This window comes from Hemiscyllium ocellatum, chromosome 29 (assembly GCF_020745735.1).
Source record: "Hemiscyllium ocellatum isolate sHemOce1 chromosome 29, sHemOce1.pat.X.cur, whole genome shotgun sequence".
Classification (NCBI taxonomy): domain Eukaryota; kingdom Metazoa; phylum Chordata; class Chondrichthyes; order Orectolobiformes; family Hemiscylliidae; genus Hemiscyllium; species Hemiscyllium ocellatum.
In genome coordinates this window covers 34,346,443-34,371,296 of record NC_083429.1, presented here as the reverse complement: position 1 = coordinate 34,371,296, position 24,854 = coordinate 34,346,443, and the positions used below count along the sequence as shown (strand labels likewise).

At 39.8% G+C, this 24,854-nt stretch overlaps 1 protein-coding gene across 1 annotated transcript in view; it reads left to right on the top strand.

The window, feature by feature from the left end:
- igsf9bb (immunoglobulin superfamily, member 9Bb) overlaps window positions 1-24,854 on the top strand; it is a 669,303-nt gene that overhangs the window by 558,607 nt on the left and 85,842 nt on the right. The window contains exons 9-11 of the mRNA XM_060846739.1: window positions 6,104-6,244; window positions 10,574-10,690; window positions 16,044-16,194. Of these exons, the coding sequence (XP_060702722.1) occupies window positions 6,104-6,244; window positions 10,574-10,690; window positions 16,044-16,194 (409 nt within the window). The remainder of the gene's footprint in view (window positions 1-6,103; window positions 6,245-10,573; window positions 10,691-16,043; window positions 16,195-24,854) is intronic.

Here is a 24,854-nt window from a genome sequence, read left to right as displayed (position 1 = left end):
AGGCAGAGATAGATTGGTTCTTGATTACAAAGTGATCAAAGGTTATGGGGAGAAGGCAGGAGAATGGAGTTAAGAAACATATCAGTTACAAAAGGCCGAATATCCTAATTCTGCTCCTTTATCTTGTGGTCTTATAGTCTTTGTGCTCCTGGGCTAATAAGAGGAATAACTAACCCAGAAAAGCAGCTTCAGCTGCAAAATCTGGGGGCATGAATTTCTCGTTGTTTTATGGACTTATGTCAGTTGTGATGCCCTCCAGGTGTGACTAGCTTGTAGACATCCTCTGCCCAAAATTTACACTGAAGAGTATTGACTTCAGCCATGCACTAGAGGTTCAAGGTTTGGGAGAAGATTTGTAGCTCGGGTGCTCGTTGTTGTGGTTCTGTTCGCCGAGCTGGGAATTTGTGTTGCAGACATTTCGTCCCCTGTCTAGGTGACATCCTCAGTGCTTAGGAGCCTCCTGTGAAGCGCTTCTGTGATGTTTCCTCTGGCATTTATAGTGATTTTTATCTGCCGCTTCCGGTTGTCAGTTCCAGCTATCCTCTGCTGTGGCCGGTATATTGGGTCCATTGATTGAATCTGTGGATGCGTGCCATGCCTCTAGGAATTCCCTGGCTGTTCTCTGTTTGGTTTGTCCTATAATAGTAGTGTTGTCCCAGTCGAACTCATGTTGCTTGTCATCTGAGTGTGTGGCTACTAAGGATAGCTGGTTGTGTCGTTTCGTGGCTAGTTGGTGTTCATGGATGCAGATCATTAGCTGTCTTCCTGTTTGTCCTATGTAGTGTTTTGTGCAGCCCTTGTTTGGAATTTTGTACACTACATTGGTTTTGCTCATGCTTGGTATCGGGTCCTTCGTCCTGGTGAGTTGTCTGAGAGTAGCTGTTGGTTTGTGTGCTGTTATGAGTCCTAGTGGTCGCAGTAGTCTGGCTGTCAGTTCGGAAATGCTGTGGCTAGTCCTTTGGGTTGCGGCATGTCCTCATTCCGTTGTCTTTCCCTTAGGCAACTGTTGATGAAATTGTGCAGGTATCCGTTTTTGGCGAACCACAACAATGCACTAGAGGGTTGGTGGTGCAATTGCAAACATGCCCCAACAAGAGTCAGTAACATCTGAAATATAGGGAAAAGAGCCAGAATGGGGAAACAAGAAGCTAGAAGTCTTGAATGAATATCCCAGTAATGGACTACACTACATTATTTGTTCTACTTTATTATTTTCTTAAATTCTTCTTCAGATTCCTGTAGCATTTAAGTCAATTGTGATGGATTATGCTTAAACCAGGCTTATTTAATTCTCATTCCATTGATTCAATCAACAATCCATGACTTTTATAATATATTAATCTCTTTGCATCGGTTGAAATGTTTCAGTTCAAATTACATTGCTAAATTTCACTATTGGAAACTCCATTGTATATTTGTCAATAGTTACTGACAGTACCTATTGCACCTTTACGTAGAACCTAAGAACATAAGAACTAGGAGCAGCAGTGGATCATGTGGCCATTTGACCCAGTGCCATCATTCAATCTCATCAAAGCTGATCTTTTCATATCCCCAGTTCCACTTACTGCCCTCTCTCCATAACCCTTAATTCCTTTACAGTTCAAAAATGTATCTGTTATAGCTTTAAAAACATTTACTGTGGAAGCCTCAACTACCTCACTGGTCAGGGAATTCCATAGATTCACAAACCTTTGGTTGAAGATGTTTCTTCTCAACTTGGTCCTAAATCTGCTCCCCTAGTTTTGACACTATGCCCTCTTGTCCTAGTTTCACCTGCCAGTGGAAACATCCTCTCTACCCATATCTTATCTATTCCCCACATAATTTTATATGTTTCTGTAAGATTCCACCCTCACTTTACTAAATTCCAATAAATATAATCCCAGATACTCAGTCTCTCCTCATAAGCCAACCCCCCTAACTCCAGAATCAACCGAGTGAACCTCCTCTATACCCCCTCTAGTGCCAGTACATTCTCATGTAAGGAGACCAAAACTGCACACAATACTCGAGGTGTGGCCTCACCAGCACCTATACAGCTGCAACATACCTTCCCTGCTTTTAAACTCAATCCCCTTAGCAATGAAGGACAAAATTCCATTTTCCTTTTTAATTGCCTGTTGCACCTGGAAACCGACCTTCTGTGATTCATGTACAAGGACACCCAGGTCTCTTTGCACAGCAGCATGCTGTAATTTTTCCCATTCAACTAATTGTCCTTTTTACTGTTATTCCTACCAAAATGGATGACTTCACATTTATTACTATTGTACCTCATCTGCCAGATCTTTGCCTACTCACTTGAAATATCTTTGTCCCTCTACAAACTTTCACAGTCCTCTGCATACTTTGCCCTAACCACTCATCTTGGTGCCATCGGCAAAATTTGACACACATACCCATGGTTCCCAACTCCAAATCGTCTATGTAAATTGTGAATAATTGTGGTTCCAGCACTGCTCCCTGAGGCACACCACTAGTCACTGATTGCCAACCAGAAAAGCACTCGTTTATTCCCACTTTTTGCTTCCTGTTGGTTAACCAATCCTCTATCCATGCTAATACATTGCCCATAACACCTTGCATCTTTATCTTATGCAGCAGCCTTTTGTGTGGCACTTTGTCGAATGCTTTTTGGAAATTTAGATACACCACATGTATTGGGTCCCCATTGTCCATTATGCTTGTAATGTCTTCATTGAATTCCATTAGATTAATTAAGCATAACCTGCCTTTCATGGATTCATGCTGCATCTGCCCATTGGGACAATTTCTATCAAAATGTCTTACTACTTCTTCCTTGATAGTAGATTGAAGCATTTTCCCCATTACAGACAGTAAGCTAACCATCCTATAATTCCCCATCTTTTGTCTACCTCCTTTTTTAAACAATGGCATCATATTTGCTGTTTTCTAATCTACTAGAACTGCCACAGAATCCAGCAAATTTTGGAAAACTTCCACAAGTGCATTTGCTATTTCCCCCACTATCTCTTTTAGTACCCAGGGATGCATTCCATCAGGGCCTGGAAACTTGTCCAGCTTTATCTCCATTAGTTTGCCCAACACCATCCCTTTTGTGATAATGATCATTTCCAAGTCCTCACCTACCATCGACTCCTTGTCAATTACTGGCATGTTATTCGTGTCCCCACTGTGATGGCCAGCACAAAATACCTGTTCAATGCCTCAGCCATTTCTTCATCCCATTACTAAATCCCCCTTCTCATCATCTAAAGGACCAATGTTTACCTTAGCCACTCTTTTTCATTTCATATATTTATTGTGATTAGCACTGTGATTGGAATGTTTGATGTTAAACATATGAAACATTAGCTCTGAGTACATGGATTCCCATTTAAATCACTTTCTAATTGTGCATTTCATTTTAGCGCAATTTCTAATTTGGAGAAATTTAGTTTAGTGTGGTTACTACGTAAACATCGCTTTACATGTCGGCTTTCCTGACCATCCTATTGACTGCTTCCCTGGTCAACTCTGTCTTGAACCTTGACGTGCCAGTTCCCTCTTTTGAGTCTGTCACTTCCTGTTTGTTGCCTATCTCCCTACCTCCTGCTGTGAATGAGCACTCAGGAGAGGGGCAATGAGTGAAAGAGAGCAAGGTGGACAGTATAAGATGGGAGGAGGAGGGAAACAGCCAGTGGCAGGGTCAGGAGAGGGAATAACAAATGGTTGTTGTGGCAAGCTGGAGGGTTGGGAGTCAGGATGTAGGGAATAGAACTGGCAAGAGGTAAAAACAGTAAGCAGGAAGTCAGAACTACAGCTTAGAAATGTAAGCCACCCTCATTATTTGTTTTACCATGGCAAAGTGATTCATGTTTAGCACATTTAAGCTTTAGACTTCTGCGCAGAGTAGCTTCCTCTCCAAGATTTTCTACTATAAAGCATCTGATATGCCAGTCCAACTGAGAAAGTGACGGCTCTTGTGCCAAGTATTACTGGCAGGTACTCCAGTACATGAATGCAAAGTTAAAAGCTTAGCTTTTCTGCTGGCAGACTCGCAGCTCTCAGCTGAAGGTTTAAATCTTATGTTTAACTAACAAGTGCAACATTACAGCGTTGCTCAAAACTATTGAAAAACCATTTTGTAAATAGTTAAATTTATTACAAAGATATGAGGCAAATGAAGAGCAAGCATATCAGGTAGTATTGATAGTTATCTACTCTACTCAAGTCAGCTGTATTCCTTAATGTTTACTCACCCAATTCAGTCATGTATAATTTATAAACCATAAAATATTCATTGACTCTTCAGAGCTTTTATAATCTACTCAGAATTTAAACTAATCAGTTCATTTCATAAGTCTCACTTTATTGAGTACAGGTGAACACCAGTGGAATGATCTGTCTATCTTTGTCATGTACATTATATTAGTTTTAGATGGTTGTGAAAGGAAATCAGAATTGGCCTTTTGCCAGTAATTAAAGCTATCAAAGGCCTTATTTTTCTCTTTTTTTTATCACACTGGAACTAAGTAAAGTAGTCAGCACAAATAAAGACTTAGAATTGTGTGTAAGGAGACTTTTCAACTGAGTGCATTTGTGATTAGTGCCCTGGCAATGGTCCAATTGGTTTTCAGGCAATCGTACTGCATCAGTGGTCATGTTGCAAAGTGCATTGACTGGAAAAAATGGTTGCAGGCTTCAATCCAGCATAAAAAAAGGGACAGTGTTTATTTTTATTTTGATTTTGGTTGTTGTTTTTTTTCTATGTTTAAGCCTCTTTCTAGGGTGGCACAGTGGCTCAGTGGTTAGCAGTACTGCCTCATTGTACCAGGGACCATGGTTTGATCCCACCCTCGGGCGACTGTCTGTGTGGAGTTTGCACATTCTCCCCATGTCTGTGTGGGTTTCTTCTAGGTGCTCCGGTTTCCTCTCATAGTTCTACACATTTAGTGTAGGATAGATGGACTTCAGATTGATTCCACAGGTCACCGCAACATCGAGGGCCAAAGAGCCTGTACTGTCCTGTAATATTCTATGTTCTATGTTTTAAATTCCCCATAGTATCCAGGGATGTGCAGGCTAGGTGGACTAGCCATGGGGAATGCAGGGTTACAGATGGGGGGGTCTGATAGGCCAAATGGCCCACTTGCATGCTGTACAGATTTTGTGATTAAAGCCATACCCATAATGGTGGCAAAATGAAAGCTTTACTTTCTATTGCTGGATCTCAAGGAAGGAATATCAATCTGAATTGTATTTTTGTAATCTTGAAGCAAACAGATTGCTGGCTTTCAGTGTTTACTGAAATACCTTTTGCCTTCATAATGGTTCACTAGAAATTTGAGCGCAGCTCCATCTTGTTTTCTTGGTCCCCTGTCATGGGACCAAAGAAGCACATTCAAGCTTGAGTTTTTGATGCACTCAACCCACCAAATAATCAGCAGGCTTACTCAAGCCTAACTAATACCCTAAATCTTTATTCATTCAAGCTGGCTTTGGACTGGGGCATTGTTGGGTTACAGTGGAAGTAAGAAAATGTTTTTTTATAAAGCACCTTAGACCATCTCCGAATGTTCAATGGCAAATTACTTACTTTTAAAGTATTGTCACTGGTGTTTTCCAGGCAAGTGTGCATCCCCTTGTCCACAGCAAGGTCCATCAAACAACATTAAGATGAATGGACACTTCATCTGCTTATCTCATATTGAATGATGGATAAACCTTGGCCAGGAGATATCAAGAGCTCCCTGCTCTTCAAAACAGTGTCATGGGATCTTCCATGTCCACCCAATCAAAGAGAAAGTGCTTCCATTTAATGTGTCAGCCCAAATTATGTGCTCAGGTCTTGCAGTGAAGTTTGAACCATAAGCTTATGACCTAAAAGTGAAAGTGCTGCCGACCAAACCAAACTGATACTTGTTAGGATTGACACCTACAGTGACCAGAGCCTAATATGGAAATCCTGTCTTTGAACTGAAAGAACTATGTTATTGCCACATTAGGATGTTTATCTGCCACTAAATCTATGTGGTACATTACTAAGAGACTTACTAAAATACTGCTTTACAAGGATATTCTGATTGTGTCCAAATTGATTGGATGACATTATTTACAGTAACTTTTTTTCCGGCAGTTTCAAGGTTGGAATTTGCTAAGTGATGGGACCATTACACTGGAAGAAGCTACAGAAGAAGCTCTTGGCACTTACGCCTGTGTGCCTTACAATACTCTAGGTACTATGGGACAGTCTACCCCTGCTCGACTGGTGCTTAAGGTAAGCTGAAATTGATTAATCCATCCTTGTGTGTACCTTCATGAAATAAGGGACATCCTATCAACCACTTATAGTGTCCATTCATTCAATTCAATTATTTTAAAATACTATATTATTCAGAAGCCAGGCTGTTGAAATCAGTTATCAGCTGCAGCTGTTAAAGTTTAAAGGACTCTCTATCAACATCTTAATGCTCATTGTTAGAAATATTGTTGTTTTCCTTCCTATCTCTCAGTGGTCTGTTTGCAAATCATAAAGATCTAAATGTAAAGTTCTGCACTGGAAACTCACCACATTTGATATTTCTTCTTCAAGTTTAGCTGAGCATGAACTTCTGCAGCTGCAAATGTGTTGCTGGTCAAAGCACAGCAGGTTAGGCAGCATCTCAGGAATAGAGAATTCGACGTTTCGAGCATAAGCCCTTCATCAGGAACTTCTGCAAACAGCATAGTGGCATCCATTTGTGCCTCGGTCATACTGTGTGACTCAGTGATGTCTTTGGTGCTTTTTTTATATATATTCAACACAACAAGCTGTATTATATGCCTCAAAACACAGAGAGCAGGACTGTCCCAATCAAGTAAACACCATCATTTTGTACAACAATCATCGCAATGCAAAGCCAGCCATTGATTAGCAGTGAAAACTGCTATTGGTTTTTGCTGTCATTAATGTGAATGTGGTCATTGTTCTCAGCTGTCCTTCAAAATTGAATGCAGTTCCAATATGATATATGCAAGGTGGCTCAGTGGTTAGCAATGCTGCCTCACAGTGCGAGGGACTCAGGTTCAATTCCTGCCTTAGGCGACTGTCTGTTTGGAGTTGCACGTTCTCCCTGTGTTTGTGTGGGTTTCCTACCAAATTCCAAAAGGTATGTAGGTCAGGTGAATTAGCCATGCTAAATTGCCCATAGTGTTAGGCGCATTTGTCAGGGGGAAATTAATCTGGGTGGGTTACTCTTTAGAGGGTCAGTGTGGACTTGTTGGGCAGAAGAGCTTGCTCCCACACTGTAGGGAATCTAATCTAATGTCAGAGATATCTGTAACCATTACCATTGGCATTGATGAAACGATACAATTCCTTGTTTCTCTCATTACAACCCAAAGCTGGTCAAAATATACCAATAGATTCCTTTGCGTCACACCTTGAACTGGTTTACTAAAATATAAGCAATTGTTTTAGAGTTAAAATGTTTTAATGTTAAAAGAAAGCAAAATAGAAAATTAGCATTTATATAGCATTTTTTGCAACCACCAAACTTCTGAAGAAACACGCACAGATCATGTATGGTGAGCATATGCCACTTCTCTCAGTCTGGGACATATCCTAGAGGAGCACAATGGTGCATTTAAAGGGTTAGGATATCTTGCAGGAGAATATGATCTCAAAGTAGATGAGAATGCAAGACCAATTCGGCATCTGCCAAGGAAAGTTCCATTTGCTCTCAAAACCAACCCAAAAGACAAGGTGGTAAAGCTGCTGAAAAAGAGGATATCAAGAAAGTGACAATGCCGACAGGATGGATTACCAACATGATAATCAAACAGAAATGACAATCTTGTTTCTGTCGATGGCTACTCTGACAACTGGGAGATAGATCAGTTAATTTCAATGATTACCAGTGAGATTGTCAATGTTTAAAAGCACACATTATCTGTTATGTCATTCTTGATATGGTCATGAGTGACAATGACCTTCTGTTCGTGAGCAAAGTATGAGCAAATCAAACACATTCCATACAGGCAATTCTAGATTGCACAAACACGTCTGTTGATGGAATTGAGTGTAATCCACTATAAAGACTAATACCACATCGCATCCAAAACACTGTTCCAATATTTAGTAAAGCTAGAACCAGTAGCAGGTGTAATGAAAAAAATAGTCAAGGTATAACAACAGAAAACCAGATTTCATTTCAGCAAGCCCATTGCTAGATTTGAGCATTGGAGTACAAAGTACTCAAAGTACAATCCTTCAATGCCCTCAATAAAGCGAGCCCAAGGAGCAACCTAGCACATGCATAGATCAGTTGTTGCATGAATTGTATGTGGTGGAAGTGAACAATCACATATACTGTTGCAACCACAGATCCATTCTCCCATTTGGGGAAGCTGTACCTCAACTGCAGGTAGCTGAAGAGAAACAGGTAAATGCATCACCTCCACAGAACACTCATCAACCACACTATCCAGAGGTCTCACTAACAGAAATGTAACTGTATGTACCACAACAACAACAAATGTTTTAAGAATGATGCTCCCTGGTGCAACAACATGATCTAGATGAACAGCCAACGACAACATGTACTGTTAAGAGACCAACATTTTAAGGACTATGTATGCAATTCATGTGTGGATAGTGGTAGGATTATCAAACTGTTAATGAAAGAGAACAGTTGTTTGTGTGTTTGGTGACTTGAATAACTGAAAATGTGCACAATAATGCATGAAAATTCACTTCTTGTATAAAAAGGGGATTGGGTGGATTGAAATACAATCGTACAAATTTCTATTCTATGCTATCTGACACACACATGCAAACTGCAGGTAAACTAAATTCACTTCAATAAAGCCTTTGTATTGAACACACACAGCTGCATTGTATCTATAAAAAAACAGGACAAAGGATGAGATTAAGCGAGACTTGTTGAAGCTTAGAAAAATTAGTTATTGTACTTTCCATATACTTGTACTGACATTTATCATATTACTATATGTGTGCTCAAAAATGTCAGAAGAATGCCACAAGAAAAGATGTAAGCTTTTAAAAGCATAATATGTTTTTAGACAAACTGAATACTATATTTGATGTGGAATGGCTTATTCATTGCCATCCTAGCACTCAGCTTTGATGTTTGCCTGTAGCAGGTAGACTGGGTGGGGGATGGTCTAATATAAGAGAATTCTGGGTTTTAACCACCAAGCAGATCGAATCAATTAGTGTTACAAGTTCCTTCAGGCTTTTTCCTTCAAAGCTTTGCCTGCAGCCTTTCATTCAGCAGTGGCTGGAACCCTTCGCGAAAAACGTTATTTTGTAATTGTTAATGAAAACGCCTTAACCAATCGCCATAACATAACAAGACCTAGAAGACCACAATACATACATCAGGTCACAAGAGGGACCAGTGAGCAGACTGAATAAACTGAGATGCTTTGTGATTTTAAGAAGTATTTTTCTGGGAAATAAAAGAATCACTTGCTCAATTTATAAAATGATAGATATTTACTCAAATTGTAAATATCTTTTCTACTCAGTTCACGTCGAAGGCTATCAATAATTAATTTTTATAAAGCACTAACTTCCTACTGTCATATTCTGTTTTCCAGTGTTGTCTGATCTGTTGCGGCGACCTGTAGTTCTAATATTATCAATTTACAATGCTAGTTATTATTACTGGGCTCATGAGATTCCCTTTGTAAGGCTGTATCTTGAAGATAAACACAAAATGCAAGGTTAGTGTAAAAGCGATATACAGAAAGGGAGTGACATGACCTTAGACCACATTGCAGTCTGCTGCTAACTCAGTTGTAATTAAACCTTCTTGCAACATTCCTTCCCAGATTCAAATATCCTTAAAAGCTATTTCATCAGTTTCACCATTGGTCACCATTCACGATTCTTTGGCTTGAATTTACGCTCAAGCTCAAATTGTGAAGTCGTTTGGGGATGTTCTGAGTTTGAAGGAATAATGTAAATGTAACTTTGTTGTAATTCTCAGATGGATAGATGATATTTAACTGAATATCTCAATAAATGGAGGCTGAAGGGAAAGCTCATGATTGATGAGGTCACTACTAAAGCGGATCATGTGAGAGGAAATGGATTGTCAAATCCATGATAGTTGATATTTGAATCTGGAGGCCAAATATTTGCAAGGCTTTTTGACCATAGCATATTAAAGAAGGAAGTACTGTACTTTACTTATAATAATTTCCCATGCTGTTCTAATTACAGTTCAAGATCTAGTGTGGTAGTGAGATTTGAGGGCTGAGGTATTTGGACTCATGAATGCATATGCATTCATTTTCCATTTTAAAGTTGTTTATCTTGTCTTTGTATTTCATTATAAGTTTTCATGTCAATAAATGTAATATAAAATACCTGTATAAATGTACAATTAAACCTCAGAGTAGAGGTAGAATTGTTCAGAAAGAGTTTAAGGCAAGTCTGGGCTGAAAATTGAAGAATTTACAATAATTTGTAAGCCAATTTATACATTTGTTCTTACTTGCTAAGATCAGCAATGAAGCTTAAAACAATACCCTGGGAAAATAACTTTTATAATATTAATGAAAAAGAACTTGGAAAAATACCATTTCTGTTTCCCAGGATCCTCCTTACTTTACGGTGCTACCAGGCTGGGAGTATCGGCAGGAAGTAGGCCGAGAACTGGTCATTCCATGTGCTGCTGCAGGTGATCCATTCCCAATAATCTCCTGGAGGAAGGTATCTGAATCTATTTTAGTTTATGCTATCTAACTTTAATGAAGCTGCCAGAGTGATATTGGCTTAGCAAACTTGTAAAAGGAAGAGGAGTCGGCCAGTCATTTGAGCTTGTTTCACCATTCAATGAGACCACAGCTAATCTGTGGCCCAGCTCCATACACCTTCCCTGAATACCCTTGCTTGACAAAAATCTATTGATATCAGGTTTAAAATTAACAAGAGGTCCTGCATCCACTGCATCAACATGTGTGAGGAGCATGTGGGAACAGAGTACTGAGTTGAATGATCAGCCATGATCATAATGACTGATGGAACAGGCTTAAAAGGCCAAATATCCCAGACATGCTCCAATTGCCAATGTTTCCATGCTTGCGATTCTTTTACTCTATTGTAGTTACTGAAGAGATGAGCAAAGCTGTAGGTCATGTAACTGAATAAGCAACGTTTGTTTTAATTGCATCAGATTCTGAGTTGTTTAACATTGTTCGCCCATATCTCATCACCACCTTCTCAAGAATGATTAAGGAAGGGCAATAAATGCTGTCCAACGCATCAATATCTAATTGAAAGAAAGAGTATCAATGTATTTGAACTTTTTTAAAATAACGTTAAAAATCACACATTATAGTCCTGAAATGATACACTGTGGCACAGACAGTCTTATACAGGGCAGCTCACACCTTACGTTGTCTGGGCTGACATGACACCAATTGTTAAAGTTCACTTGAGAGTGTAACTTTTAAAAAAGTTCTGCGATTTACATATGAAAGAACTGAAACCAACATGTTCATTCTAAAAGATGAGAGACTTAACAAACAATCCAGGTCTTTTTCAATATATAATTTCAGATACATCACACTGTAAACTTTTGCTATAAGTTCTGTGTCTTACGATCTTATACTCCACAACCACCTGATGAAGGTGCAGTGCTCCGAAAGCTAGTGCTTCCAAATAAACCTGTTGGACTATAACCTGGTGTTGTGTGATTTTTAACTTTGTACACCCCAGTCCAACACCGGCATCTCCAAAACATTTTAAAAAATGGAATGGAAAGTATTTAATTGCTCATAACTTGACCAAGGAGACATTATTTTTAAGGTAGTGTTGGAACCTCAATCTCATGAATTTGCATCCTCTTCATGAATTTAAAATAGAGGCCTCAAATACTGTGAATTTGGTGCAGAAATTGCAGAGAAAGAAGATGTGTTGCATGAAAGTGTTTGCGAAAGCATGGACTTTATTTGCAGAGCAAAGGTGAAGAGAATTCAGGGAGGAAGAAGAATGCAAGCAAGATGTGTTCACTGGCAAAATCTCTTTGGTAATGTCTAAACATTACACAGGATATTTCTTCTGGTGTTTCACCCAAAACCTACTGAACTTTTCTTTTGTCATTGCTTTTAGATTTAAATGCAGCCGGATTTTTGAGCTTTTAAAACCAACTGCTCCAAAATAGCCTGACCTGTTGAGGAAGTTCTTCCAAGTGTTATCTCTTCAGAGAATATTTTCTAGCAGCAATTGGTTTCATGTATTTGTGTATCTTAGAAGTGGATCTCTGTTTGAAACTCCGAATCTGTGACGGTTCTGAAGTTGAGTACACAGCCCAAATCCCACCGGAAACAGCAATTTCATATGAGATAGCACAGGGAGGAAGACCAGTCCCTACCTCTCCAAATTTAAATCCTTCATCTGTGCAGTGGTAAAGTCAATCTGCAGCCATTGTGGAGCTCACCAGCTACAAAAACCCTTAATGATGATGTTCAAATTTAGAACAAAAGTGATATTCAGAAGATATATTTCTAATAAAAGTAGTTTGATAACTACATAGCTTTATTAGATAATCGAATGTATATGATTCTGTTTTTAAAAAGATCTATCGTAATTGGATTGTTACAATAAGTTCCAAAGCTCCTGGGTAGAATTAGAAAGTCAATGCAATTTCCCCTGATGACTGTCCTGTGAAAATCATTACAAATGATAGGGGTATACATGTCAAACAAAAATCTGATCAAATTCTTTGTGGCTTGCCATAATTGAAAATCCCATGAAGTAAAAGAAAGATTTGTATTTACATAGCACTTCTCAAGACAGGCAGATATCCTAAAGTATTTTACAAACAAAAAAGTGTAGTTGGTATTGTGATGTAGGAAATGCAGTAGCCTAAGTCCCACAATGGTGACGGAATAAATGATGAGATCGTCTGTTTCAGGTGGTAGTTGGGAGACATTTGTTGGCTGTTCATCAAATGGTATCCTGGGCTCTATTATGTTTATCGGCAAGGAAGGTTTAATTTTTCATCTGAATGACAGCATTTCTGATTGTTCAGTACTCTCATTGCTGCATATATGCGCAAGCTTGGATTATACATGAAACTCGTCATTTCAAAGAGGTAGATGAGGATGGATAGCAACTCTGGAACCACAGAACAATACAAGACAGCACTTTCAGCAAAGAAATGAAAAAAAACACTAAGTAATATACTTTTCGCACATAAACCAGCCATTCGAGCAGACCAGTCCAAGTTTACGTTCAACGTGAGCCTCCTCCTACCCCTCTTCACCTAACATCACCAAAGTATTCACACATTTTTTTATTCCTTTGAATCTCATGCTTCCCTAACTTCCGTGGTTAAGGGGATTGTCACATGAGGAGAGATTGAATAGACTAGGTTAGTATTCTTGAGTTTAGAAGAAAAGTAGGTCATCTTCTTGAAATATATGAGTGTCCTTAAGAGGTTGTGAGAATGTTTTGTTTGGCTGCAGAGTCCAGAACGTGGGGTGCCCTAGTCTCAGAAAATGGCTTGCCCACTTTGGATTGAGAGAAGAAGAAATTTCTTCCCTAAAAGGTTTATGAAACGTTGGATTCAGAGAGTTATGGATGCTCAGCCATTAACTATATTCATGATATAGATAGATAGACGTTTGGATAGTGATTGAATTAAGAAACCTGGATAGCGCAGGGAAGGAGGAGTTGAGATAGATCAGGCATGATTTATTTAAATGGTGGAGCAGGCTAGAAGATCTGTGTGAATCACTCCAATTCATATTTCTTATTTTCCTGTGTTTGCCTTGAAACTATCCTTATAATTTACCTGAATGCCACAAAATACAGGAAATATGTTTCACAAAATCAGTTTGGGGGCTGGAATTTTCATGTTTACATGATGGAAACTTTCCATGAATGCATTGCATTGATAGAGAAGATATTAACGATTGTGTTCAATGATCCTAATATTCCTGACAAACATTTGTGAAAATTAAGCTTAATAAGCAGGAAAATTGTATATTCAATACCATGGAAAAGAGAGTATAAATGTTCACCTAGGGGAGGGATAATTTTTCCAATTCATTAAAACCATTTCTCAATCAAATAAAACAGGCTTCAGGGAGTACAGGCAGATTAAAATGTCTTGTACTACGAATTGAAATGTTCTCTAGTTGTTTATACAATTACACGAATGCGCATTGACTGTAAATTACCTAAAAAGAATGTTTGATATTGTTTTCTACATTCCCAGGAGGACAGAACATAATTGCACGCCACAAGGTAGTTTATTTTTATGTCCTGATTTTTCCCTCTTCCCTTGGGTGATTTTCCCAATCTGGTTTTGGATTCCAAGTGAGCTCAAAGCAGCTGCAAATCACTGTCTATTTAATGAAAATAAAAGCTACCTGAATGGTTGTTTTATGAAGAAATAACAAAGGTACAGGGGAGTGCCACATTCTGAAATGGAAACTGCTTCGTAATCCGTTCTAACATTTTGACAGCACAGTCTACACATCTACCTGAGCACATCTGCCTATTCATCTGCTTCAGGGAGCAAGAAGACATTCAGGAATCGATGCTTGTGAGAGCTAAGATGCTTACCGGTTCTGCTTGGGATGCACATTTGATTCTCACTGGTGTTGGTGGGCTCAGGTCTCTTGTGGCACTTTCTACTTCTTCAACTGAGTTATTAGTGCACATTACTGGGATGAAACCGCAGCTATCTATTATTTGTCCTGCACCCTTCTTTATACTGGCCGATTTGCAGTGATCTGTTGTAGGGCACCATCAACTCTTACAAACCTAACCCAAACTTTCTCCCCTCACTCTTCATGTTTTGGATCCAATCATGCTTACAGCTCTTACTGTATTATGGGATCCACCGAAATTCTCATGCACTGTCACATGTATTTTCACAACCTCTCTCTTCTCCAGCACTGGTTCACCCTATCTCAAAGCTACACTAGTCCACAGATTCATTTTGTCAGTTGTCCTGGATAGCACTTTAGCTAAAATATTTCCTTCTTCCTTCCAGCAGTCAAGTATTCCCTTAACCTTTATTTCTCCTCTAACCCACCTCTTAACATTTGCAGCATTTTTGACTTTATCTCTCTAACCCAAATGATTGATCATCAGAAAAAGCCTTAGTTTAATCCCTTTGCACTCCTACCTTAACAAGTTATGAGCATGGTACAATGCTGAGCTTTTCTTCTGTCACCTTCACCTCTATGCCTGCATTTCTCAACAGTAAACATTTGCTTACAGAGCAGACTTCTTTTCTATTTTCAAAGACTTTGATAAACCTGGATTGCTCCCTCTGACATTTTACCTTTCTTAAATATTGGCATTAGGAACTACCATTGTTGTCTACATTCTTCTATTCCACTTCCTCATTCTAACTAAAGTTAGCAGCCACATGGCACATTTTTTATTACATTAAGGTCATCTCCTTTACCTCTTATTTTTTGGACATCAGCTGCTCACAATGGTTCTGTCACTGTTACATAAAATCTTTTCTTCTCCTGCTACCATCCGTGTTTATTGTGTATGTCACCTATTTTGTAAATTAATTTCTCCTGCTTTATACGCTGTCTCAGACCTCTAACATGTCCCATGACAATGAAAAGCTATTAACCCGAAACATTAATGTTGTTTCTGTCTCCACAGATGCTGTCAGAGACACTGAGTATTTCAAGAACCTTCCATTCTTATTTCAGGCCAGTTTTCCTTTCTTTCCCCTCAGGCAGACAGAGAAGATGTCATGACATATTTTGAAGAAGAATCTCACCTAGTTTCATGACCAACATTTATCCCTCAATCGAAAAGATGATCTAGTTAATTGTCTCATTACTGTTTGTGGAATCTCAGAGTGCATAAATTGGCAGCTGTTCTTGACAACAGCACTGACTGTTCTTTAATATTTAATTTACTGGGAAGCACTTCTGGATTTTTTTTTCTTTCTAATATGTATTATATAATATTTCTAACATGAACCATGAGGAAATTTTTTTTTAGCTTGCAGTAGGTTCTGAGAAACTGGAATTTACCAGCTTGACCTGATACATGTATTTGGTTTGTTAATCCTTTAAAGGTAGGAAAGCCCAGTAAAAGCAAGCACAACATCCTTCCAAGCGGCAGCTTGCAATTCAAAGCACTCAGCAAAGAAGACCATGGACAATGGGAATGTGTCGCCACTAATGTTGTCACAAGCATCACTGCCAGCACACATCTGACTGTAATCGGTGAGTACAGCGGGTTATAACCTGACTGCAGTCGACATGATCATTTCACATATGTCATGAAGAGTTGCGTTATTGTACTTGATTTCCTATGTTTCAGATTTCTGACTATATGAATAACTGTGTATATAATTAGTCATTGCAAAAACACTAATTAAATGCTGGTTCCAGAGCCAATTTATAGTAGACCGTGTTAGTAAACTGGATTGTACTCTAATTTATTGCTACTAACATTTTTGATGTACCTTTCCTGAAACTGCTTATTACACCTGTATTTTAGGAAACCAAGCTGCTTCAGTAATGTAAAGTCCACTGTTTTATTTCACAACTTTGGGGATCTCTGACACAACGTGCAGCTGCTATTTTGATTTTTCTTCAAGCATTTCATTGTTGCAGGATCTTTTCCTTCGACCTGCATGTTGTGCCTTTCCATTGCCTCTCAGCTGTCTCAGTTTTCGAACACTTACAATTTAACACCAATTTACATTTATATAGTATCTTTAACATAGTAAACTGTGCCAAGGCACATCATTGGAGTTCTTTCAGGCATCGACTCAAGGCTGGAAATGTTAGGATAAGTGACCGGCAGCTTGGCCGAAGAAGTAAGTTTTGAAGAGAACCTTTAATGATGAGAATGTGAAGAGAAGAGGATTAAAAAGGGAATTCCAGTACTTTCCTCAGCGAAGCAATATTAATAACTTTTTTTTAATATTGAACAATGACTGCCTTTGCCATCTCGGAGTGAAAAATGTGTCAATTTGGTGCAATTCTGAACAATTTTGTGCCATTGATCCACCTGCCTAACTGATCTCTCCAGCTTAATGCATTTAGAAAGAAAGATTCTGAATCCTTTCCCAGCCAACACCCACGCAGCCCTTCCAGCTTACCCACTCCCATTGCAGTATTGAAATGGTTCGTAATCAATCAGACAATGTTTGCCTCCATTACTGTATCACAAGTGAATTTCACGTAACTGTGACTTCCTCCTTGTGAAAATCAATCATAAATTTTCCTTTTACTGGTCTGATGTCTATTAGTATTAAAAAATGTGCACCCAGAACTAACTTTGACAAAGGTTAACAACTGCTGTTCAATAAATTGAATAACTAGATATAAAGGGTTAGATATTTTTAAATTCCTGCACCTTTTAAGGAAATAATGGAAAAGTAATCCCCAATGTGATGAATAGTTCAAAGTTTGGGAGAAGATTTGTAGCTTGGGTGCTCGTTGTTGTGGTTCTGTTCGCCGAGCTGGGAGTTTGTGTTGCAAACGTTTCGTCCCCTGTCTAGGTGACATCCTCAGTGCTTGGGAGCCTCCTGTGAAGCGCTTCTGTGATGTTTCCTCCGGCATTTATAATGGCTTGTCTCTGCCACTTCCGGTTGTCATTTCTTGCTGTCCGCTGCAGTGGCCGGTATATTGGGTCCAGGTCGATGTGTTTGTTGATAGAATCTGTGGATGAGCGCCATGCCTCTAGGAATTCCCTGGCTGTTCTCTGTTGGCTTGCCCTATAATAGTTGTGTTGTCCCAATCGAATTCATGTTGCTTGTTATCTGCGTGTGTGGCTACTAAGGGTAGTTGGTCGTGTCGTTCCGTAACTATTGGTGTTCATGGATGCGGGTCGTTAGCTGTCTTCCTGTTTGTCCTATGGAGTGTTTTGTGCAGTCCTTGCATGGGATTTTGTACACTACATTGGTTTTGCTCATGCTGGGTATCAGGTCCTTCATTCTGGTGAGTTGTTGTCTGAGAGCCACTCAGAAAGGGGATGAAACGTTTGCAACACAAACTCCCAGCTCGGCGAACAGAACCACAACAGTGATGAATAGTATTGAGCACAAAAATCTAGATACCCTGGAATAATAGATATATGGATAACCTGGGTCATGGATTTGTTTGAGAATGACATTCGGCCCAATTACAACATTAGAAAGATATCCCACTACAAATACTTGTGTTCAAATTTTAAAAAATCTTTTTTTTAAAAATTACTGATTTGAGCAAGAATATTTTTGATAATCATACTCAATAATGGTGTCTCACTGTAATTTCTTTAAACATCAAGAAAATGCTGTGATTTAGAATTTTACATAAAAAGTTTTAAATGCATAAACGGTGTTCAATTTGTAAACTAATTTTAATCAAAATTTTATTGTGGTTCAATTATTGTAACATATAATTTTGAAACCATTTATAAATCAGTGGATTGATTTTAAATGCCTTATTGAGCAAAATCATTGAGCTTATTATGATTTTATTTAGTGTCTTTGCAAAATTGTTTTCAGGTATCTGATAAATCTATATTCAAGGTTAAAGGTGTCTGCCAACTCTTTTGGATTATTTTCCTATATTTTTAATGCATATGTAACTGTGACTATTTTTCAAATATTTTATATTAATTAATTCTCTATGTCTCTTCACATTTAATGTGGGTGGATATGTTACCCGTGATGAATCCTTGACCTACAGACTGACACAGCATTCTCCCAAACACAAAAGTTAAATAAAGATAGGCATTTTAGGGACGAGTCAAAGAGACATTCTAAAGTTTAAATAAGAGCATAAGATCATAAGACATAGAAGCAGAAATTAGGCCATTCAGCCCTCGAATCTGCTCCGCTGTTTGGTTTTTCAACACCATTTTCCTGCTCTCTTGCCGTTTGATCCTCTTGACAATCAAGAACTTATCTATCTCTGTTTTAAATATGCTTAATGACCTGACCTCCACAGCCTTCTATGGCAATGAATTCCACAGATTCACCACTGTCTGGCTGAAGATGTTTCTCCTTATCTCTGTTCTAAAAGGTCTTCCCTTTATCCTTAGTACAAGGAAAGTAGTACAAAATCAGTAATTAGAAAATTAGTTCTCAATTTAAATGGTCTGATTAGGCAAGCATTTGTTTGATTGTCAAATATCAAAATATTACTGTGTTTAAACCCATCTTTGGAAGGAGTGAAAATATAAGCACTGCAATCCATAGTCTTTACAGGACCCAGAGAATAAATTGAGATCTGATCAATATTTTGTTAAGTCACATACCATAAAATAAATGGTTTTTGCCATTTACAAGATTAAATGGTATGCTAGTGATTTTTGCTGGTCATATCAAAGAGTTTTGTTGCAGGTGCATTTGTTCTTCCTATGACATGGAATGCACTGTACTCAAATTTGCAGATGACAATAAAATAGCATACGGTTTACAGAGAGATATTCATAGGTTAAGTAAGTGGACAAAAATGTGGCAAATGAAGGATAGTGCGAAATGTGAACTTGTTCATTTTGGAAGGGAGGATTGTTTAACTGGAAAAAGAAACTGCAAAAGCTGCAACACATAGATAGTTGTGCAAAAATTTCAGAAATCTAGCATTTAACCAGGAAGGCTAATGGAATGTTGACTCTTATTTCAAGGGGCTTAGAATATAAGAGTCATGAAGCCATACTGTAACTGCATAAGGTGCTGGTGAGACCATATCTGTTGTACTATGAGCAGTTTTTGTCCCGTTATTAAAGGAAAGATAGCATTCCATCAGTACTAGGATAGTCCCTAGTATGGAGTGACTGTCTTCTGAGCAAAAGCCAAACAGGTTGGGACTCCACTCACTGAAGCTTAGAAGAGTGAAGGTCGATTTCATTGAAACACAGGATTCTTAAGGGGTTTGACAGAGTAACTGCTGAGAGGATGGTTCCCCTTATGGGAGAATCTAAGACTAGAAAGCATAATCTCAAAATTGAGGAGCACCAATTTATGACTGAGATGAGAAGGAATTTCTTCTCTCAGGGGGTCATGTGTCTTCGGAATTTCTTGCCACAAAGAGCTGAAGGGAGAGACCTTGTGTATATGTAAGGCTGAGATGGCTAGATTCTTGATCAGCCAGGGAAGCAAGAGTTATGCAGAAAGGGCAGGAAAGTGGATGTGAGGAAAGTCAGATCAGCCATGATCCTATTAAATAGCAGAGTAGGCTCGAGGGGCCAGATTAGCTAAGTCCAAATTGCGTTGAGTCTTTTTGGAGGGGCTTTTGCTATGTGGCCTAGCCGGTTCTCTCATGGTATGTTACTAGACTTGTCTCGTTAATCACCAGCCCTGTCCCTGTGGGGTCCATCCATCTTAACTGATTCTGGCCACATCTTACCATGTACTATACACAGAACAACTCTTCACTCTATGGATATCTGCCAAAAGATATCCATTTTCCCTTGCACCTTGCCCTCTTCAAATGTCTGCTGTGCTCCTCAATTAGTTCCAGCATTCTGAAGCTGGTCATTGACGGATAGAATCAGAACATGCCAGAGAAATGGATGGTGGCACCACACTTTTCCAACAGGAACCTGGGGTGGTACAAACAAGAGTCTTCTTCTTCCCGGAGGAGTGGCAGAAGAGGCCATGCCATTAGACCCTGACAGTTTGGTCTGAGGTAACACCTCAGTCACTGCTGTCCCAGCATGCTGAGGAATGGTCAACAATGTCGGAAGAAGGTCAGTTACCTTCTCTACTGTGCCAGGATAAATGCCACACACGTTTCTTAGCTTCCTCACACTCATTATGTCTCTATTATGGCTTACTTCTCCCTTCCAGACTCCTGCTCTGCCACTTACACTGTTGCCTACAATATCTTCCTTCACTTGTTCTTGTGCCCCACAGCGCAATTACTGCACGCCCTTTGAACCTCCTCCTCACTGTCTTGGAACACGTCACCACCTTTTGGCCTGCACCAACACTGACAGCCGCCAACACTGACAGCCACCATTTTCATCTCACTCAATCTCTCTCTTTTCCCTCATTCCAGAAGAAGGCAAACTATTACAGGGTACAGGGAGACTGTATAGGTGGGGGCAACACTCAACATTTCACTTCTCACCCTCTGTGAGGAGATAATCTTGACCCCAGAAAAAGACTGGAAGCACTCCTGCAGGGATGCAGACACATCCATGCCCCATCCACTGCAATTCTCACATTAACCCCACTGTCAGTCTCTTTGGTCATGCACCACATCAAACTACTGGCCTCAGTGACCTCTCTCTCTCCTGTCTTGCAGTTGCAGCCAGCATCTCCATGACCTCTGTGATGACATGCCTGGCTTCTCCAGAGCCCACTTCTTGATCTCTGAAGAAGACAGTGTCAAGACCCCAGAAGAAGCATTGGCAAGGCTTCCTCCTGCAATCCCACCAGTGCAGATACTGACACCTCATTGGGCTTGGAAAGTATGGGAACAACATGCTGGTGAGCACATCACTACAACAGCTTCAATGCTGGTGATGAAGATATGCTCCAGTCCACTGGCATTCAGATGCTGCCAGAAACAGGCAGGAGAGAACCCTGTGGTGTCATTTATTAGAGACATCGCTGACATTGAAGGGAAGGAACAGGAACAGCAGACAGGCATGTGGGACACAGTAGCCCTCATTGTCCAGAAGCTACATCAATGCAGCAAGTCATGCAATTGTCTAGCTGCTTTCATGGGCAGGTTGGCAGATGCCATGGATGGTCAGGGCCAGCACCATCCAGGTCTGCTAGAGAGACACAAATATACCTGCACTCCATTCAACCAACCCATTGGTCCTCAGGATAGATGACATGGCGAAAGGAGACAGGCAACGCTCAAGCCAAGAAGGGTCAACTTGCCTCTGGCAAACCTGTCTAGACACAAGTGCCCTTGGGAATTCCCAATGAAAATTCCCAGGACCAAAAGGCTCCCCTGGAAAGCAGGGTCCCACTAGCCCAGCTGTGGAATCAGGGACTACACTGAGACATGGTAGAAGGGGGAGGAAGAAGAAAAACATTTTCAGGACACTTTGGTGGGACAGATGACAATGGTTTGTAACAGTAATTTTGTATAAATTTATCTGTTATAACCATACATCTGGTTGTTAGTCTCTCTGTATCAGTCCAAAAGGCATTTGGCATCATTTCATAGCTACAAAAAAGGTTCTATGGAGGCGTGAGCTGAGAACTGACTGCATCATCTGGAAACAAAATGAACAAATACGTATACTAACACCTCAGATCCTCCTCATGCAACGTTTCTATAGCGTCGCAGCCTCTGTGCTCCTCTGTAGGCTAGCCAGGGAGTAGAGGTCCTGCAGATCTGAGTCCTATATACCACATAGGTCTGTGTACATTGTTCTTTCCCATTAAAAACATTGTTATCAGCGGCTGCTGCACTCTCTTGATTAACAGGTCGAGTCATATACCCTGCCCACTCCAAATGTCCTCACAGCCATTATCTTCCCATTGCCCAATTCCAAATGGAAGGTGATAGTGAGTGCCCCTCACACACTCTCTGCCTAAATATGTCAGTAAGACCCTGAACTTTCACATCCCCTTTCAGTAGACCAGCCTGGATACCCCATGAGCTTTACACCTCCCCAGGACTGGCTGCTATGCAACCACATGGCTATCTATGACCTAGTCCCAGACTACAAAGGCACAAGACCACCACGAGCAGATGCCTGACCCATGGCCAATACTGGTCAATCCATATTGACTAGTATTGGAGCCTCCCCCTCATTTCCTATACCAAGATCTCTCACTGACAGGTCCCTCCATAGATTTCGGTGAGGTCATCTCTCCTAAAAGTTCGAGATATAGTTATTTCATTGTTGCAAGTTGCTGGCACATGTTGCAGGATTGATGTAGCACACTGCCACACAGTAGGATGTACATCCTTGAGATTGAGGACTACTAAAAAGGAAGACATCCTTTGACTGAGCTAAGGGGCAGTGCAAGACAAGATAGTGACATTATGAGCTTCCAAGTAGGCAGTAAGTGAGCGAGTGCTAAGAATGCAAGTTAGTAGCCCTGAGATGCAGCCTGGTCCAATCTGTGAGCTGGGTGCCTGTCTGTACCTGCAAAATGTCCCTGCTGCAAGCTTCGAATGCTAATTGGCAGTGTGCTTTGCAATACACGTCCTGTGTTTCTAGAGAACACTGCCAATGTATCTGAGAGGTGCCGTGATGGTTGTGAGGAGTTGGCAGATGTCAGATGCTAATGTCTGTGGACTAGGGATGCATGCGGCAGGTGCCTATGGATTGCACCCTGGGCTGCAATTGGTCATTGGCATCACGTTCCTTGGCAGAACACTTGTTCAGAGCAAGCACTGAGCTGAACCTGTCAGATACTCGTTCTAGTTTCCATGAGTTTTCTCATGTTTGGTGAGTTTGGTATTAATATTAATGAGGATGTCGACAAGGTGTTTAGCAAGCTACAATTCCCCTTATTTGGCATTTTACTGGTGCCTAGCGAGAATCCCTCCACACTGCTTCTGAAAAACATGAAAGATGGAGTGAGCACATTCGACGCTGGGAAAAGCCTCCCTGGACTTCCCATTCAAATCTGCTGCACACCTCACCTAATCCTAACTCATTGTTGCTCAAACTCCTATAAGATTCCACACTGTATTGTGAGATGAGATAGCTATTTTTCATTTTTTTAACTGGAACAAAATTGACATGGACAAACTGCTTCATCAAAGCGGTAGACTTGAAATATTCTTTCAATCTATTTAGTATTTGCAAAGTAGCATACGGTATTTTAATTATGAAATTTAATATTACACAGTATCAAACTAACAAATCAAGTGTTTTACACTCTTAATTGTACAACAGTGAAGAATGCCAGTTTTGTACAATACAAAGGCACTAGTTAATAAATTAAAATTGACAAAACATTAGCTAGTAGCATGTGGGTAAAATGAAGATCTTTGGCGTGTTTAATGGAAGTTGAGCTTAATGAGGTTTAAGTGAGATGATTTGTAAATCTATTTGCCTTCAAATACCATCACTTCGTGAGGAATCTTTCTCTAATACCGCATTAATACTGTCATGTGTATACCAGGGTAACAGTGTCAGAGCTAATATTCACCATGTATATAACAGACCTCCTAGGCCCTCTTGTGGCGTATGGATAGTATCCCTAACCCTAGACCAAGAGGCCTGGGCTCAAGTCTCACCTTAGTGCGCCCCCAAGGGACTTTAAACAAAGACTGATGTACTGAATGGTCTTATTCTGTGCTGTCTTATTCCGTGAAATGAAGTCACATGACTGTTTTGCCAGTGAAAAAGCAGAACTTGAGCATGTAATTATGTACAAAAGGAAATCAGATTAATTCCAAAGGGACTTTAGATGAAAGAATTCTACAAAATTTTGAAATATATTTTTGATTGTGCAGGTTGCGAGTGTCAAGGTAAACTGTTCGAAGATTATTACTGAAGTGATTTAATTCTTCTGTTCAGTGCTTTTACTACAATGGTTAATTTGATCATGTTAATTTCTTATCTGCATTCATTTAACACATTGATTATTATGTATGGAAAATAGCACAAGCATATTAAGTATTTCACTAAAAATAGAATGCAAAAAAAATGACAAACCAATATGTCTGATGTTTCCCAGTGCTGCAGGTCTGCAGCAATAAAATCCAGCCATGAATACTTCAATTGGACAATCAAGAATATCTTGTTGTTTTGTGCTGATGTAAACCTACCTTTCATTCACTACAAAAAATGTAAGTGTCAGTCATTGCTGAGTCGGTCGTACCCTGGTATGTGACTCAGAGGTCATGGATTCAGCTGCGAGTCCAGAGACACAGTTCATGATTCCAGGATCTGACTCCAGTGGAATAATGCAGCAATGTGCACTTTTGGAACTTTACTGACCTTCAGATGTTAAACC